This window comes from Aotus nancymaae, unplaced genomic scaffold (genome assembly GCF_030222135.1).
Source record: "Aotus nancymaae isolate 86718 unplaced genomic scaffold, 86718_ANA_hifiasm-v0.15.2.pri h1tg000117l, whole genome shotgun sequence".
Lineage (NCBI taxonomy): Eukaryota > Metazoa > Chordata > Mammalia > Primates > Aotidae > Aotus > Aotus nancymaae.
The window spans coordinates 88,169-103,717 of NW_026988532.1; the positions used below are offsets into that span (position 1 = coordinate 88,169).

The 15,549-nt window shown below is 37.6% G+C and overlaps 1 protein-coding gene across 7 annotated transcripts in view; it reads left to right on the forward strand.

The window, feature by feature from the left end:
• The window catches only part of RTCA (RNA 3'-terminal phosphate cyclase), a 35,945-nt gene that overhangs the window by 14,023 nt on the left and 6,373 nt on the right, over positions 1-15,549 (forward strand). For 3 of the 7 annotated variants that reach the window (XM_012466469.2, XM_064371090.1, XM_064371091.1), the window contains exons 9-10: positions 4,753-4,847; positions 6,280-6,384. In XM_012466469.2, coding sequence (XP_012321892.1) covers positions 4,753-4,847; positions 6,280-6,384 — 200 coding nt within the window. Of the gene's footprint in view, positions 1-2,808; positions 2,925-4,752; positions 4,848-6,279; positions 6,385-7,833; positions 8,416-10,659; positions 15,391-15,549 lie in introns of those variants that run through there. The other 4 variants (XM_012466468.2, XM_012466470.3, XM_064371089.1 and 1 more) reach the window with 3 other exon arrangements.

Here is a 15,549-nt window from a genome sequence, read left to right on the forward strand (position 1 = left end):
GTGAAACAACTTGTACTTTGAAGTTGTCTTTGGATAAAACACTTGTAGAGTGCACAGTACTTATTTTTAGACTTAAGGTGGTAGGAGAGAATAGAAGAGAGAGCAACATGCTTGCTGAGATTGACTGACTCCTGCTGGTATCCTTCCATGTTTCTTATCATGCACATCAGTCAAATGAGATGTTGTTAGCGAATGCAAAAGTAACTTGTGGTCTTCTCAGTCTAGCTTGTCTATATATTAAGGCTCTCAGAGAGAATGTCATGACCTCCATTATCCAGATCTCCTTTCATTTCCGATTTAAATTAACTAGTAAACTACCAGATTTAGGGGCTGGGTATGGTGGCTCATGCCTGTAATCCCAGCTCTTTGGGGAGCTGGGAGCAGATCACTTGGGCCCAAGTGCTCAAGATCAATCTGGGTAACATGGCAAAACCCTCTCTCTACGAAAAATACAAAAATTACCTGAGCATGGTGACATGTGCTTGTAGTCCCAGCTACTCCAAAGGCTGAGGCAGGAGGCGGGAAGATCACTTGAGCCCAGGAGGTGGAGGTTACAGTGAGCCGAGATCATGCCACTGCACTTTAGTCTGGGTGACAGAGCAATACCCTGTCTCAAAAAACAATAGAAAACAAAACTACTGGACCTTAAATCCTAATGTCTTAGAGTTATCACCATAAGGAACATTGGCTGCTTGTCAATACCACCATAGGTGGGTAGAGGCAGGAAGTTGTAACTAGTAATGCCTTTATCATTGTGTCAGTTACTAAAACTATTTTGATCTTAGTTTCCTTATTTGTTGAGCAAGAAGATTAGCCTGGAAAATCTCTAAAATCTTTCTAGCTACAACATTCTTCAGTTTTGTTTTAAAAAGGTGAGGTTTTGTTTTGTCTGAGAAAATCTCACTGTTTTAGATTGAGGCAGTGTGTTATGATAGAGAGCACTAAACTGAGAGTGAGGAGAACTAAATTTTAGTCCCATGCCCTGCCATTATCATGCATAGTGACTGGGCTTTCCTTATCTGAAAAGTGATATTGGACCATGATCATAATCTATGATCCCTTCCAACTTTAGGTGATTGCCTTATAGACAGAATGTGTTTTGTCTTTTCATTGTTGAATATCTGGGTGATCTTTCATTATTCTCATCTTACAGTTAGTTATATTCTTTACTATGGGAGCAAAATAGTTTGCTAAAATGAATTGTGCCTCTGGTTAATCAATCTCTATTTTCTTGGTATAGAAATTGCCTCATGAGCAAGCACCTTCCTTCCCTCCCTCAGTGTATGTGGTAATTCAGGGCATCTCACTGTTTTTTGTTTGTTTGCTTGTTTGTTTTCGTTTTTAGATGGGATCTTGCTGGGTCGCCCAGGCTGGAGTGCAGTGGAGCAATCTTGGCTCACTGCAACCTCTGCCTCCTGGGTTCAAGCAGTCGTCCACCTCATCCTCCCAGGTAGCTGGGATTACAAGCATATGCCACTGTGCCCAACTAGTTTTTGTATTCTTAGTAGAGACAGGGTTTCACAGTGTTTGCCGGGCTGGTCTCAAAACTCCTGACCTCAAGTGATCTGCCTCCCAAGGTGCTGGGATTACAGGCATGAGCCATTGTGCCAGCCTCATGGTCTCTCTCTGATGTCCCAAAACAAGTCCTTGAGACCTTTGTTTAAAAACATCCAAAATGTCAGAAGATTGGCAATTAGTTAGAAGCATTAAGATTTCACAAGAAATTCGGATTTTGCTTTTGGAGTATATAATACTATTAAGAAAGAGTCTTATATTTTCTGTATTATGTTCAGTTGCTACAGACTGCTAGTAATGATGGTTAGTAATGTAGAATCATTCATGCTGTTACTCACTATCAAGGTCGCTGTGTAGCAAGGAGTGTGAACGGTGTTGAGGAATTCTTTGCTACATGGCAGAAGACTTTAGTGTGCCTGCTGTTTTCTAGTACTACAAACCTAGGAGTTCTTTCCTTTTCCTTTACATCCTCCATCCCAATTTTAGCTGTTTTTCAAGGACTCATTTAAGTCCTTCATGCTTTATGAAACCTCAAATTATTCTAGAACCTATTTAATCTCTTACTTTTCTGAACTCCTGTTGGGTATATAGTTTATACCATAGAGTTAGCACTTAATTATCCTCTAATTCTCTAATATATGTGTATTTTTTAAATGCCTCCTTAGCAAAGGATCTGGCTTCTGTTACTTAGCATGGTAGGTAAATAGTGGGTATGCAATACTACAGGTTGAGCATTCCTAATCCAAAAATCTAAAATCTGAAATGTTCAAAAATCAGAAGCTTTTCAAGTGCCAATATGCCACAAAACTTTGTTTTATGCACAAAATCATTTAAAACATTGTATGAGGTTGCCTTCAAGCTATGTGTATAAAGTATGTATGAAACATTAATGAATTTCATGTTTGTTTATTATGTATTTATTGAGATGGGATTCTCACTGTGTTACCTAGGCTAGAGTGCAGTGGTGCGATCTTGGCTCACTGCAAGCTTTGCCTCCTGTGCTCGAGAGATCTTCTTGCCACAGACTCCCGAGTAGCTGGAACTATTAGTGCTATGCCCAGCTATTTTGGTAGAGACAGAGTTTTGCCATGTTGCCCAGGCTAGTCCTGAACTCCTGTACTCAAGCTGTCTGCCTCCCTCTGCCTCCCAAAATGCTGGGATTACAGGCGTGAGCCACCATGCTTAGCTGAATTTCATGTGTAGACTTGGGTCCCATCCCCAAGCTATCTCATTGTGTATATCCAAATATTCCTTTTTTTTTTTTTTTTTTTTTTTTTTTTAATTTTGATACAGAATCTCTTGTGTCACCCAAGCTGGAGTGCAATGGTATGACCTCGGCTCGCCACAACCTCCGTCTCCCAGGTTCAAGAGATTCTTGTGCCTCAGCCTCCTGAGTAGCTAAAACTATAATTGCACACAACCATGCCAGGCTAATTTTTATATTTTCAGTAGAGATGGGATTTCACCACGTTGGCCAAGCTGGTCTCAAATTCCTGATTCGAGTGATCTGTCCACCTCAGCCTTCCAACCTGCTGGGATTACAGGCATGAGCCGCCGTGCCTGGCCCAAATATTCCAAAATTTTTTAAAAATCCAAAATCTGAAACCTTTCAGTCCCAAACATTTTGGATAAGGGGTACTCAACCTGTGTTATTATTAATAGCTTTTTATGTACTAGTCTGGGTAAGAGATATTTTATAAATATTATCTCTAAATTTTATAAGAACTTTGCAGCATATTATTATCATCTCCATCTTCTAGAAGAGGAAATGGCAGTGGTTAACAAAAAGTCAAGATTCATAGCACATGGTTCAAACCGTTTCATTCAGTCACATAAATGCTTGACCAATTGATAACATAAAGAGAGTAATTTAATGTATTATTATGACCACTGTAAAGAAAAATAGAATTCTTGGGTGTGGTGGCTCTTGCCTGGAATTCTAACACTTTGGGAGGCTGAAACGGGAAGATCACTTGAGTTCAGGAGTTTGAGACCAGTCTGGGCAACATAGTGAGACCTTGTCTCCAGAAAAAAAAGGAAAAAAAGGAAAGAAAAACAAAGAAAAATACAGTTAGAATTCTAAATCAAGTAAATTATATATTCAAGTAAATTTGCAAATATGAAACAGAAACAAAACTAACCACCTTTTCAATTTTTATAAGAGGTTTTAATTTGCAGCCAAAAACTTTTTAGTTTAAATACCTTAAAATAATAATGTGGCATTCTACTACTTCTGACAGACTTGTTTTGTATTCAGTGTTGTACCAAAGATTTGGAGAGATAGGAAGTAGGGCAAGAGGGTAAATATTCTGACTTATATTTAAAATAAGCTAATACCTGTTCAAATCTTAGAGGAAGTAAAACTAAGATATTTGATCTGATAATGTTATATGCTCTTTCTTACATAAAATGTAATTTCCTGACTTTCAATTTTTTTTTTTTTTTTGAGACAGAGTCTCACTCTGTCACCTAGGCTAGAGTGCAGTGGCGCAATCTTGGCTCACTGCAACCTCCACCTCCCAGGTTCAAGTGATTCTCTTGCCTCAGCCTGCCAAGTAGTTGGCATTACAGGCATGCACCACCATGCTAATTTTTGCATTTTTAGTAGAGACAGGGTTTTGCCACGTTGGTCAGGCTGGTCTCAAACTCCTAACCTCAAGTGATCCACCCACTTAGGCCTCCCAAAGCACTGGGATTACTGGCGTGAGCCACTGTACCCAGCCAAACTCTTTAGTTCTGATGGAATTACCTGCAGACTAATTGTAACACACATGCTTTTCTGAGATTTGGAAAGAGAGTTTGTCTGTTTGTTTGTTTGGTAGATGGCATCTCTCTATGTTGCGCAGGCCAGCTTTGAATTCCTGGTCTCAAGTGATCCTCACACCTCAAGCTTCCCAAAGTCCTGGGATTACAAGCATGAGCCACCATGCCTGCCTGCAAGTTTTAAATTTTGAAATTGAGGCATAGCATTATAGGGTCCTAACTTCTTTGTAAACTGGCTTTATAAATTAGTACATTTTAAGTAGGACCAATGCAGCCTATGTACGTTTAAAGGTATAAGACATTTGCGTATCCCAAACACTCAGAATATTAAATGACTAAAAATCTTACTGTAAAAGGTGCATTGAGTGGGTCAGAGGCCTTAAAGTTGTATACCAGTGCTTACTGGATATATCAAACTTTTTGTCTCTTAGTAATTAATTTAGTTTTTTTTTTTAATGTTGTGCTTATCTTAAGGTGTAAATGCAGACAAAGTTGGAATTGAAGCTGCTGAAATGCTATTAGCAAATCTTAGACATGGTGGTACTGTGGATGAGTATCTGCAAGACCAGGTAATGACACATTTAGGTTAAAAACCCTCTAAACTGTTAGATTTGAATGTGTAGTAATTAGGTTGAATATCAATTTTAATAATTGACTTTCAGACACTAATTAACAAGTCCTACTTTAATATTTTTAAAAAATATTCTGGAAGTTGTATTCCTCAAATTTCAGCCCTCATTTTACTTGACCTGTCTACAGCATTTTGCACAATTGATTACCCCTTCCTTCTTGAAGTCTTGTCTTCCCTCAGTTTCTGAAATACTGTTATCTTACCTCACTGGCCATACATTCTAGTCTCCTTTGCTAGTTTATCGTTGTTTTCATCTTTTCGACAACTTTTTTTTTGTTGTTGTTGGAGACAGAGTCTTGCTGTATTGCCCAGGCTGGTCTCGAACTCCTGGCCTCAAGTGATCCTCCTGCCTCAGCCTCCTGAGTAGCTAGGCCTGCAGGCACATGCTGTCATGCCTAGCTAATTTAAAACTTTTTTTTTTTTACTTTTTATAGAGATGAGGTCTCAGTATGTTGACCAAGCTGATGTTAAAGTCTGGTGCCCAGGTGATCCTCCCACTTTGGCCTCCCAGAGTTTTGGGATTAAGGGCATGAGCCACTGTGCCCAGCCAACTTCTAAATTTTGATGAGCCCCTGGACTTCAGCTTATGCTTGTTTTCTTTTTCTGAGTGACTTCCTTTCTTAGTTTGTCCAGTCTCATGGCTTAAGTATCATATTTATGCTGATAATTTCCAAATTTATATCCAAAGCCCAGGCTTTTCTCCTTAACTCCTTACTCATTATATCCCCTATGCCTGTCAACACCTCCACTTGGACCTGTCACAGACCTCTCAGACTTAGCACATTCACTCACAGTGAGAAATGATAATGAATATTTCCAAATACCTTTTTTATGGTCTGTTTTCGTTGTAGATTTTCCTTTCCACCATACTTTTATCTCCTTAATCCCAAATCAATAGTGTCCACATTTAGAAATATATTCCTCAAGATTTCTTGACCTGTTCCTTAAGACAGTTTCTGTTATTTCTAGTCTCTTCCTTGTCCAGGTCTACTTTAAACTCCCAGTATTAGTCCTTCTATTCAGCTCTTAAAATGTAATTTTAGAGAGTAGAATAAACACCATATTATATATACCAACTTGCAGAGATATTTGGTCTAAGTATATATATTAATGTTCTATATTTTACTTGTGAATATTAATTTTAAAAATTTTATGTTGAGAGCTGCTACCCAAGCATTTTTGTACACTCACAGACTTAGGGTAACATGGGTTTTCTGTCATCTTCTGAGGACTTCTGGAAAACTAAAGAAATAGAAAATTTTTTTTAGCAATTTTTATTTCTAGTAGTATTTTTATTATTGGCAGCAGTGGAATTAGAACTTCAAATATGAATAAATGTGTGAGATTTTTCTTTGTTCTTTTTTAAATAGCTGATTGTTTTCATGGCATTAGCCAATGGAGTTTCCAGAATAAAAACAGGACCAGTTACACTCCATACGCAAACAGCTATACATTTTGCTGAACAAATAGCAAAGGTGAGTATTCTATCAGAAAGATAAATTGATATTTTGATTTTTTTTTTTTTTTGATACAGAGTGTCACTCTGTCACCCAGGCTGAAATGCAATGGCATGGTCTCGTCTCACTGTAATCTGCCTCCGAGGTTCAAGCAATTCTCCCACCTCAGCTTTCCGAGTAGCTGGGATTACAGACGTGTGCCACCACACCTGGCTATTTTTTGTATTTTTAGTAGAGATGGGGTTTCACTATGTTGGCCAGGCTGGATATTTTGATTTTTATTTTAGTCAATTTTGGGTTACATTTTAATAAACAGGAAACTTAATAGTAATTATAATTGCTATCACTCACTGTTTTCCTGTGTGGCAGGCACTGAGCTAATTTAGCAATTTATCTGAACTGTCTTACTCAGCATAACTATTGTAGGTGGCTGTTTATTATTATTCCCATTATACATATGAGTAAAGTGAGGCAGAGAGATTCGTTAAATTGTTCAAGGCCACATGGATTTTTAGTGGCAGAGCTGGGCTTTGAGCAAATCTGGGAAAGCATACTTCAAAGCCCATGTTATAATCACTGCGGTACTGCCTTACAGAGTAAGTAAAGATGTTTTGTTGTAAACTATGGTATCAAATCACAAGGGATTCATAGTTGGCTATAAAATATATTTATATAAAATTTTAGACATTTTATTTTCTTGATTCTATTGGTAGAATAGAATATTTGTTGAATATTCATCAGTCCTCTGATATTTAGTAGAGTTGACACACAGTTTTTAATGAAGAAGGATTTATCATTGTATGAGCTCATATCCTACAGGATTCTTTTTTTTTTTTTTTTTTTTGAGAAAAGGTCTCGCTCTGTTGCCAAGGCTGAAGTGCAATGGCACAATTTCGGCTCACTGCAACCTCTGCATCCCAGGCTCAAGAGATTCTCCTGCCTCAGCCTCCCAAGTAGCTGGAACTATAGGCTCAGGCCACCACACCTGGTTAATTTTTGTATTTTTTTGTAGAGACGGGATTTTGCCATGTTGCTCAGGCTGTTCTCAAACCCCCGAGCTCAGGTGATCTACCTGCCTTGGCCTCCCAAAGTGCTGGGATTATAGGTGTGAGCCACTGTACCTGGCATGGATTGTTAATTTAAAAAAATAATATGTATATTTCATCATGAAATTAATTTAAATTATTTATAGGAAACAGAGAGGAAAAGCCTTCTCATAATTTCCCCTTGCCAGTAAAACCACTATTGATATTTAGGTGTTTTCCTCTTCTCCTAAATTTTTTCTCTTTGCATTTTTTGTAGTTAATGCATACAGCTTCATTTCTTGCTTCTTTCAGTAACATGTAGCATATTTCCCATTTTGCTTTTTCTTTATAATGTAATTTTATAAAGAAATATAATTTTATAATTCAATTTTATGAGGGAAGGTACTAATCTTAAACATTTTTATTATTATTTTTGAGACAGGATCTTGCACTGTTGCCCAGGTTGGAGTGCAGTGGCACAAATCTCCTGGGCTCTCAAGTGATCCTCCCACCTCAGCCTCCCAAGTAGCTGGTACTGCAGGTGCGTGCCACCACATCTGGCTAGTTTTTTGATGTTTTGTAGAGATGGGGTCTTACCATATTGCCTAGGCTGGTCTATAAACTCCTGGGCTCAAGCGATCCTCCCACCTTGATCTCCCAAAGTGCTGGCCAGCATGCCCAGCCCTAATCTTAAGCATTTTTAAAAATGATAAAAGTAATATATACTAATTTTAAAAAATCAAGCATTACGGAAGTGTCCCAAACACAAAACCACTGTTGTTGCCCTATACCTATTTATATGATTCTTTTTCTGTTTCTTTTTTCTTAAGATAGAGTCTTACTCTGTTAGCCCAGGTTGGAGTACAGTGGCACGATCTTGGCTCACAGCAACCTCCGTCTCCCAAGTTCAAGCAATTCTTATGACTTAGCCTCCAGAGTAGCTGGGATTACAGGCGTGTGCCACCACATCTAGCTAATTTTTGTGTTTTTTTAGCAGAGACAGGGTTTCACTATGTTGGCTAGGCTGGTCTCAAACTCCTGGCCTTTTTTTTTTTTTTCCTTTTAAGAGACAGCGTCTTGCTCTGTTGCCCAGGCTGGATTGTAGTGGTGGTATCATAGCTCACTGTAGTCTTGAACTCCTGGGCTCACGTGATGCTTTCACCTCAGCCTCTCAATTAGCTAGGACTGCAGGTGTGAACTACCATGCCCTGCTAATTTTTTTTTTTTTTTGAGAGACGGGCTCTCCCTCTGTTGCCCAGGTTGGTCCTGAACTCCTGGGCTGAAGTGATTCTCCCACCTCAGCTTCCCAAAGTGCCATGATTACAGCTGTAAGCTACTGCACCCAGTTTGATTCTTAATAATATATACTTTTATTGTTATTAAGAAGCATAGATAAGTTTTTGTTAAATTGTAGGAAAGACTGATGGGAATTAAAGGCAAATATATTTGATGTGTTAACTCTGTTTTTTTTTTTGTTATTCTACTTAGGCTGTATTTATAACTATTACTTATCTGTCTCTCCTTATAGATTGATCTCCTTAATAGCAGAAATCAAGTTTCATTCATTATATTCTTTACTTTTTACCGTACTTTACATAGAGTAGACAGTTACTTGTTATTTGAAATGAATACATGATGGAAAGTGTGTAAACCTGAGTGTATAGCTCATATCTTACTCAGCTTTGTTGTGTATAACTGGGTGAGTTGGGGCAAGTTTCTTATCTTTCTTTGTCTCAATGCAGATAGTTATCTGTAAAATGAGAATTAAGCTAGATAGGCCTGCTACAATCCTTTCAGGTCTACATACTTATAGTTTTAAGTAGGCTTATGTATAGGCTAGAAATGGTTTTCATAGCTGTTACTTGTGTTTCATATTTATATAATGTTTTTAGTTTGAAAAATACATAAATGCATACATATATATACTTAAATAATTTGGTTATCTAGCTCAGAATTTAGCATTTATTCATTCAACAGTAATTTCAAATGTTCACTGTGTGTCAGTAATTACCACTGCTGTAATGCTGAAAGTGAAAGAATTTTTGAACATTACTATTCATTCAGTAAGACCCCAGAGTGATGGTTTCCAAATTGTACTTCCAAGAATCCTAAGATGTTAGGCATATTTGAAATTCTTTTGCCACAAACTCAATCAATCTATTTTATTGTTTTGACTTTTTTTTAAGACGTTGATGGGAATTGTGGGGAGTCTTCCTGTGTTGCCCAGGCTGGTCTCCCGAACTGAGCTCAAGTGATCCTCCCACCTCAGAATAGCTGGGATTATAGATGTGCACCACTGCACCTGGCTAGTTGTTTTGATACTAAATTTAGTTTTGTTAAAATGAATCACATTTGCTTTAAAAATCATATTTTCAAAATACAGTGATACAGGCCAGGCACAATGGCCCATGCCTGTAATTACAGCACTTTGGGAGGCTGATGCCAGAGGATCACTTCAGCCTAGGAATTTGAGACCAGCCTGGGCAACAAAGTGAGACCCTGTCTCTACAACAAAATAAAAAATTAGCCAGGCATGGTGAGGTGTGCCTGTGGTCCCAGCTACACTGGAGGCGGAGGCAGGAGGATCTCTTGAACCCAGGAAGTTGAGGCTGCAGTGAGCCATGTTCACGCCACTGCACTGCAGCCTGGGTTCCAGAGCAAGAGCCTGTCTCAAAAACAACAGCAAAAAATCACCAAAATACAATGATACAGACAAAATATTTTAGGCCAACTTTAGTTACCAATTTAAAAATGTGCTGTTAAACCCATTACATTAAAGATGAAGGAAGATGTTAATCAACACCACCCCTCCTCCTCACATACCTTCTCTGAACTGGATATTTTGAACAATATATTTAGGGAATTAAATTTGCAAGAAAAAATGTAAAGAAATTAAAAGGTAATTTGTTACTTGACAAGATAAAAGTAGAAACGTTTTAGAAAAATTTTAGGGCATGGGAATACAGTTGCATTATCATTACCAGTTGAGGTTTCAAAATGGATATTTACCTAAGCTGGACATCTGAGCTTTCTAATTCAGTGTGTATGGAAGGAACCCAGGCATATATATTTGGACAAAACTCAACAGGTATATATACCTCTAAACAAGAACCATGGTTGTGCAACAAAATGTGTTGTCTTTAGGCTATTGAATTTCTCAGGAATCAATAAAATGGGCTTGACATTAACTCTCTGCCTACATAAGTTGGAATTTTGGACTCTTTCCTTCATCTCTCTTCGTATCACTTATATACTCTTCTGATTTCAGGCTAAATTTATTGTGAAGAAATCAGAAGATGAAGAAGATGCCTCTAAAGATACTTATATTATTGAATGTCAAGGAATTGGGATGACAAATCCAAATCTATAGAGAATTCGCCTCTTAAATTATACTTCATTGATGTATTGCACTATTTCATAAGTACTATAGAATAATGACTAGAAGTAACTTATTTAAAGGATCTGACTTAAATTTGAAGATGAAGCACAGTGTTCTAGGTTTGCTGAGAATGCTTCATCACATTAATCTCACTTTGAATATCTCCTGAGAGATGGACAATGAAATATCAGTTGGTGGATATGTGTGATAGCTGATTTCAATACTGAAGTATTGAAATAAAATATTCTTTAGACCTGAAGTAAATATGTTTTTCTTTTTATGTAATAAATTAAGTCAGTGACATAGATTTGATCTGTAATTTGGGTATAATTTTAATCTCTGCTGAAATCACATCTAATGTATAATGAGGCAACTTTATGTTAATGTACTTGGTGTGTCAACAATAACTTTTTTTTTCTTTTCGAGATGGAGTCTCACTCTGTTGCCCAGGCTAGAGTGCCATGATCGCGGCTCACTGCCACCTCTGCCTCCTGGGTTCAAGTGATTCTCCTGTCTCAGCCTCCTGAGTAGCTGGGATTACAGACACGTGCCACCATGCCCAGCTAATTTTTGTATTTTTAGTAGAGACGGGGTTTCACCATGTTGGTCAGGCTGGTCTCGAACTCCTGACCTCATGATATGCCCGTCTCAGCCTCCCAAAGTGCTGGGATTACAGGCATGAGCCACTAGCCTGGCAGCAATAACATTTAGTAGGCATTGTCTCATTCTAATAATATATACCTTCTACCTAGCAGGTTCTTTGTAAATATTTATTGAATTTGAATCTGTTGAATATGTTTTGGAAGCCTAACAATTGAGAGAAGTAAAATTTTAACACTAGTAGGTTTCACAAATTCATCCCCAGATATGTTTTTGTTTGGCTTGTGGTATTAACAAATAACTGAGTGTTTTTCAAATGATGTGCTTTTATCATGCTCAGTTATCTTACACCCAACATGCTTCCACATTTAGATGTTTTCCTTTTCCTGGTAGCAGTTGAGTTTAAGACTCAAAGAAAACCAGTTTGGTATGTCAGCTCAGTTGTACTACAATGTAGTGCAGAATTCATTAAAACTTGTACCTTTTCTTGTGATAATTAAAACATAGTCCAAGATGTAGATCCAGAGGATGCTATATAATACATTCAGAAAGTCCTGAATTAGTCCATATAGAACAGTAAAATGGAAAAAAGTTGCTCCATGTACATTATTCTTATTCTTGTCTGTGATATCTATGACCTTGGACAGTTGCGTTCAATTTGCTTTAAAGATGATGATAGTGTTGCTTGCTGTTCATACTTTCACACAGTGGTTAAGTTTTATAAGCTATTCATTTCTATAAAAGTTGAGATATGAGATACCTTTCTTTTTTTTCTTTCTCTTTTTTTTATTTTTAGTCTTTTTTTTGTAAAAATTTTTTTTAATGAATTTAATTTTTTTTTTTTTTTTTTTTTTTTTTTGAGACGGGGTTTCACCATGTTGGTCTGGCTGGTCTTGAACTCCCGACCTCAGGTGATCCGCCTGCCTTGGCCTCCAAAGTGCTTGGATTACAGGCGTGAGCCACCGCGCCCGGAGATACCTTTCTATTTTAGAGTAAAACTTTTTTAGAGTAATACTAGTTGTTTGAGGAATTGTGATAAATTTGGGGGTCTTCAGACTGAAATGATTTCTGTGCTTCTGACGAGGTGTGCCAGCTGTGTTAAAGAGGTAGGCTGGAGTGCAGAGATTTTGTGTCAGGGAGCGAGAGATTTAAATTCAACATGTACACAGTGAGTTTATGATTAATAAGCTTGGGTGTGTCACTGTTACTGAATCTCAGCTTAGATAAAACAAAGATGGGAATACTGCGGGGAGTGACTTGAATTTCTATTTTCCCATAAACAAACTTCTATTCCTACATCTGTTCTTTATCTAAAATTTCACTTCAGTATGTTTGTTTGTTTTAGACTACCAAATGCAAGTAGTTCTGTTGATGTGACACTCTGTAGAACAGCCTTTTAAGAATATTCTTTAAACCAGTGGCCTTCAAACAGCGGTATTCCTACCACTTGAGTTTTACAAAGCTTTTCCGTGAGTTTCAGATTTGCAAATGTCACTAGTCTTTAGAGAATTGGTTTCCAAATTTTGTTACTTAAATGTGTATTTCCTTAAATTGAGTTGCTTAAAGTCAATGTAGGGCTTTGAAGATTCTTTTAAACTTTGTTTTTCACAATTGCCACTCTTCCTTTTTACAAAAGAAGTTTATTTTTTTACCAATCTTAGTGCATTTTGCCAGAGTTATAAGAAAATCTCCAGGGTACCACATAAATGGACAATTTGAAATATTAGTCTCTGAAAAGCCCACTCAAACTAAGATATGAACCTGCATCTTATTTGTGTATTTTGCATGATTTTTAAGTAAGGAGGGGAAAGCTTTGATATGAATGTTTTTCTATTCAGTGTTTCAATAGATAAACATTACATCTTTACATTTTAATTTCTGATTACTAGGAGAACCTTTTTTTTTTTTAATTACCAAAAGGCTATTGGTATATTAATTTTTTTTCTTTTAAACTTTGGGAGTTTACTGCTTAGTAAAAATTAGTACTTTTTTGCTCTCTATTCATCCCTACCATGTGCAGTGTGTTTTAGCTTCTATAATGTATCTTATATTATTGTGTGGTTTACACGATTATTAATACTTTTTTTTTTTTTTTTGAGACCGAGTCTCAGTCTGTTACCAGGCTGGAGTGCAGTGGTGCCGCCATCTCGGCTCACTGCAACCTCCACCTCCTGGGTTCAGGCGATTCTGCCTCAGCCTCCTGAGTAGCTGGAACTATAAGTACACGCCACCACGCCCAGCTAATTTTTTTGTATTTTTAGTAGAGACAGAGTTTCACCATGTTTGCCAGGATGGTCTCAATCTTCTGACCTCGTGATCCGCCCATCTCAGCTTCCCGAAGTGCTGGTATTACAGGTGTGAACCACTGCGCCTGGCCTTAATACGTATTTTTTAAGTCCCACACTTGCTTGATAAACTTTTTGCTATGTGTTTCCATTGAACTCTGTGTCATCCCAGCAATTAACAATATTTATGCATGATACATAATCTAATTTTTTAAAGTATTAATCTCATTAAGATATTTTAAATAAATTTTTATTTTTAGTGTTTAGTATTTCAAAATATATATTTGTTATACTCAGTTGTATAGTGATATTGTAACTGTCAGAACATTTTTTTAATTTTTAAGAATCCTCAGCTGGGCGTGGTGATTCAAGCCTATAATCCCAGCACTTTGGGAGGCTAAGGTGGGCGGATCACCTGAGTTCAGGAGTTCGAGACCAGTCTGGCCAACATGGTCAAACCCTGTCTCTACTAAAAATACAAAAATTAGGTGGGCACGGTGGCGCATGCCTGTAATCCCAGCTACTTGGGAGGCTGAGTCAGAGAGAATTGCTTGAAGCCGGGAGATAGAGGTTGCAGTGAGCTGAGATAGCACCACTGCACTTCAACCTGGGCTACAGAGCAAGATTCCATCTCCAAAAAAAAGTCGGGCAGGATGGTTTATGCCTGTAATACCAGCACTTTGGGAAGCTGAGGCAGGTGGATCACTGAGGTCAGGAGTTTGAGACCAGCCTGGCCAACATGGTGAAACCCCGTCTGTACTAAAAATACAAAAATTAACTGGTGTGGTAGCTGAAGCCTGCAATCCTGGTTACTCAAGAGGCTGAGGCAGGAGAATCACTTGTACCCAGGAGGCAGAGTTTGCAGTGAGCCGAGATTGTGCCTCTGCACTCCATCCTGGGTGACCATTCCGAGCAAGACTCTGTCTCAAAACAAAAAACAAAAAAAAAGTTCACTGATAACTTTTAAACAATGCAAATTAATACACATTTTTATGGCAGAGAAATGTGACAAAGCAAGCCTTTCAGCATAAAGATATACTAAGATAACTTTGTAGGGGAGAAAATTAGCTGGGTGACTCTGAAATTTAACAAAAAAAATACCTTTGTGGAAGAAGGGGAATGCTTTCTTAAATTTGAGATAATAGATATCAAATAGCCATTCCAGTAAATAGATTTGGGAGTGGTGTCATTATTATTATTATTATTATTGAGACAGAATTTTGATTTGTTGCCCAGACTGAGTGCATGGCATGAGTTCAGGGCTCACTAGAGCTTCAACCTCTGGGACTCAGGTGATTCTCCCACCTTAGCCTCCTGAGTAGCTGGGACTATAGGCACGTGCCACCATACCCAGCTAACTTTTTTATTTTTTTGTGGAGACAGGGTTTCACAATGTTGGCCAGTCTGGTTTCAAACTCCTGTGTTCAAGCCACCCGCCTTGGCCTCTCAGAGTGCTGGGATTACAGGCGTGAGCCACTGTGCCCTGCCTAATTTTATTTTAAAATGGAAACATAACATGGAAATTAGATCTTTTGCTATAACTGCCGAAACTTATGATGAAAAATTATGTCAACTTAAAAATGTATATGGATAATAGTATTTGTGTGTGTGTTTCTTCTTAATAGTATTTTTTTTAATATGTATTGTTTTTAACTTGAAATTCTCTAACATCTAATTATGTGAGACTTCTCTTCACTTGTTTATTTGCTATCCATAAATCTCCTTTCTTTGGTGAGATGAATGTTCAAATTATTTGTCCACTTCAAAACTTGGGTTGTTTACTGTTGTGTTTATACATTTCTCTATATTCTGATACAAGTCCCTCGCCAAAAAAGTGATCTGCAAATGTTTTCTCCCTGTCTGTGATTTGTCACTTACTTCTCTTAACAGTCTT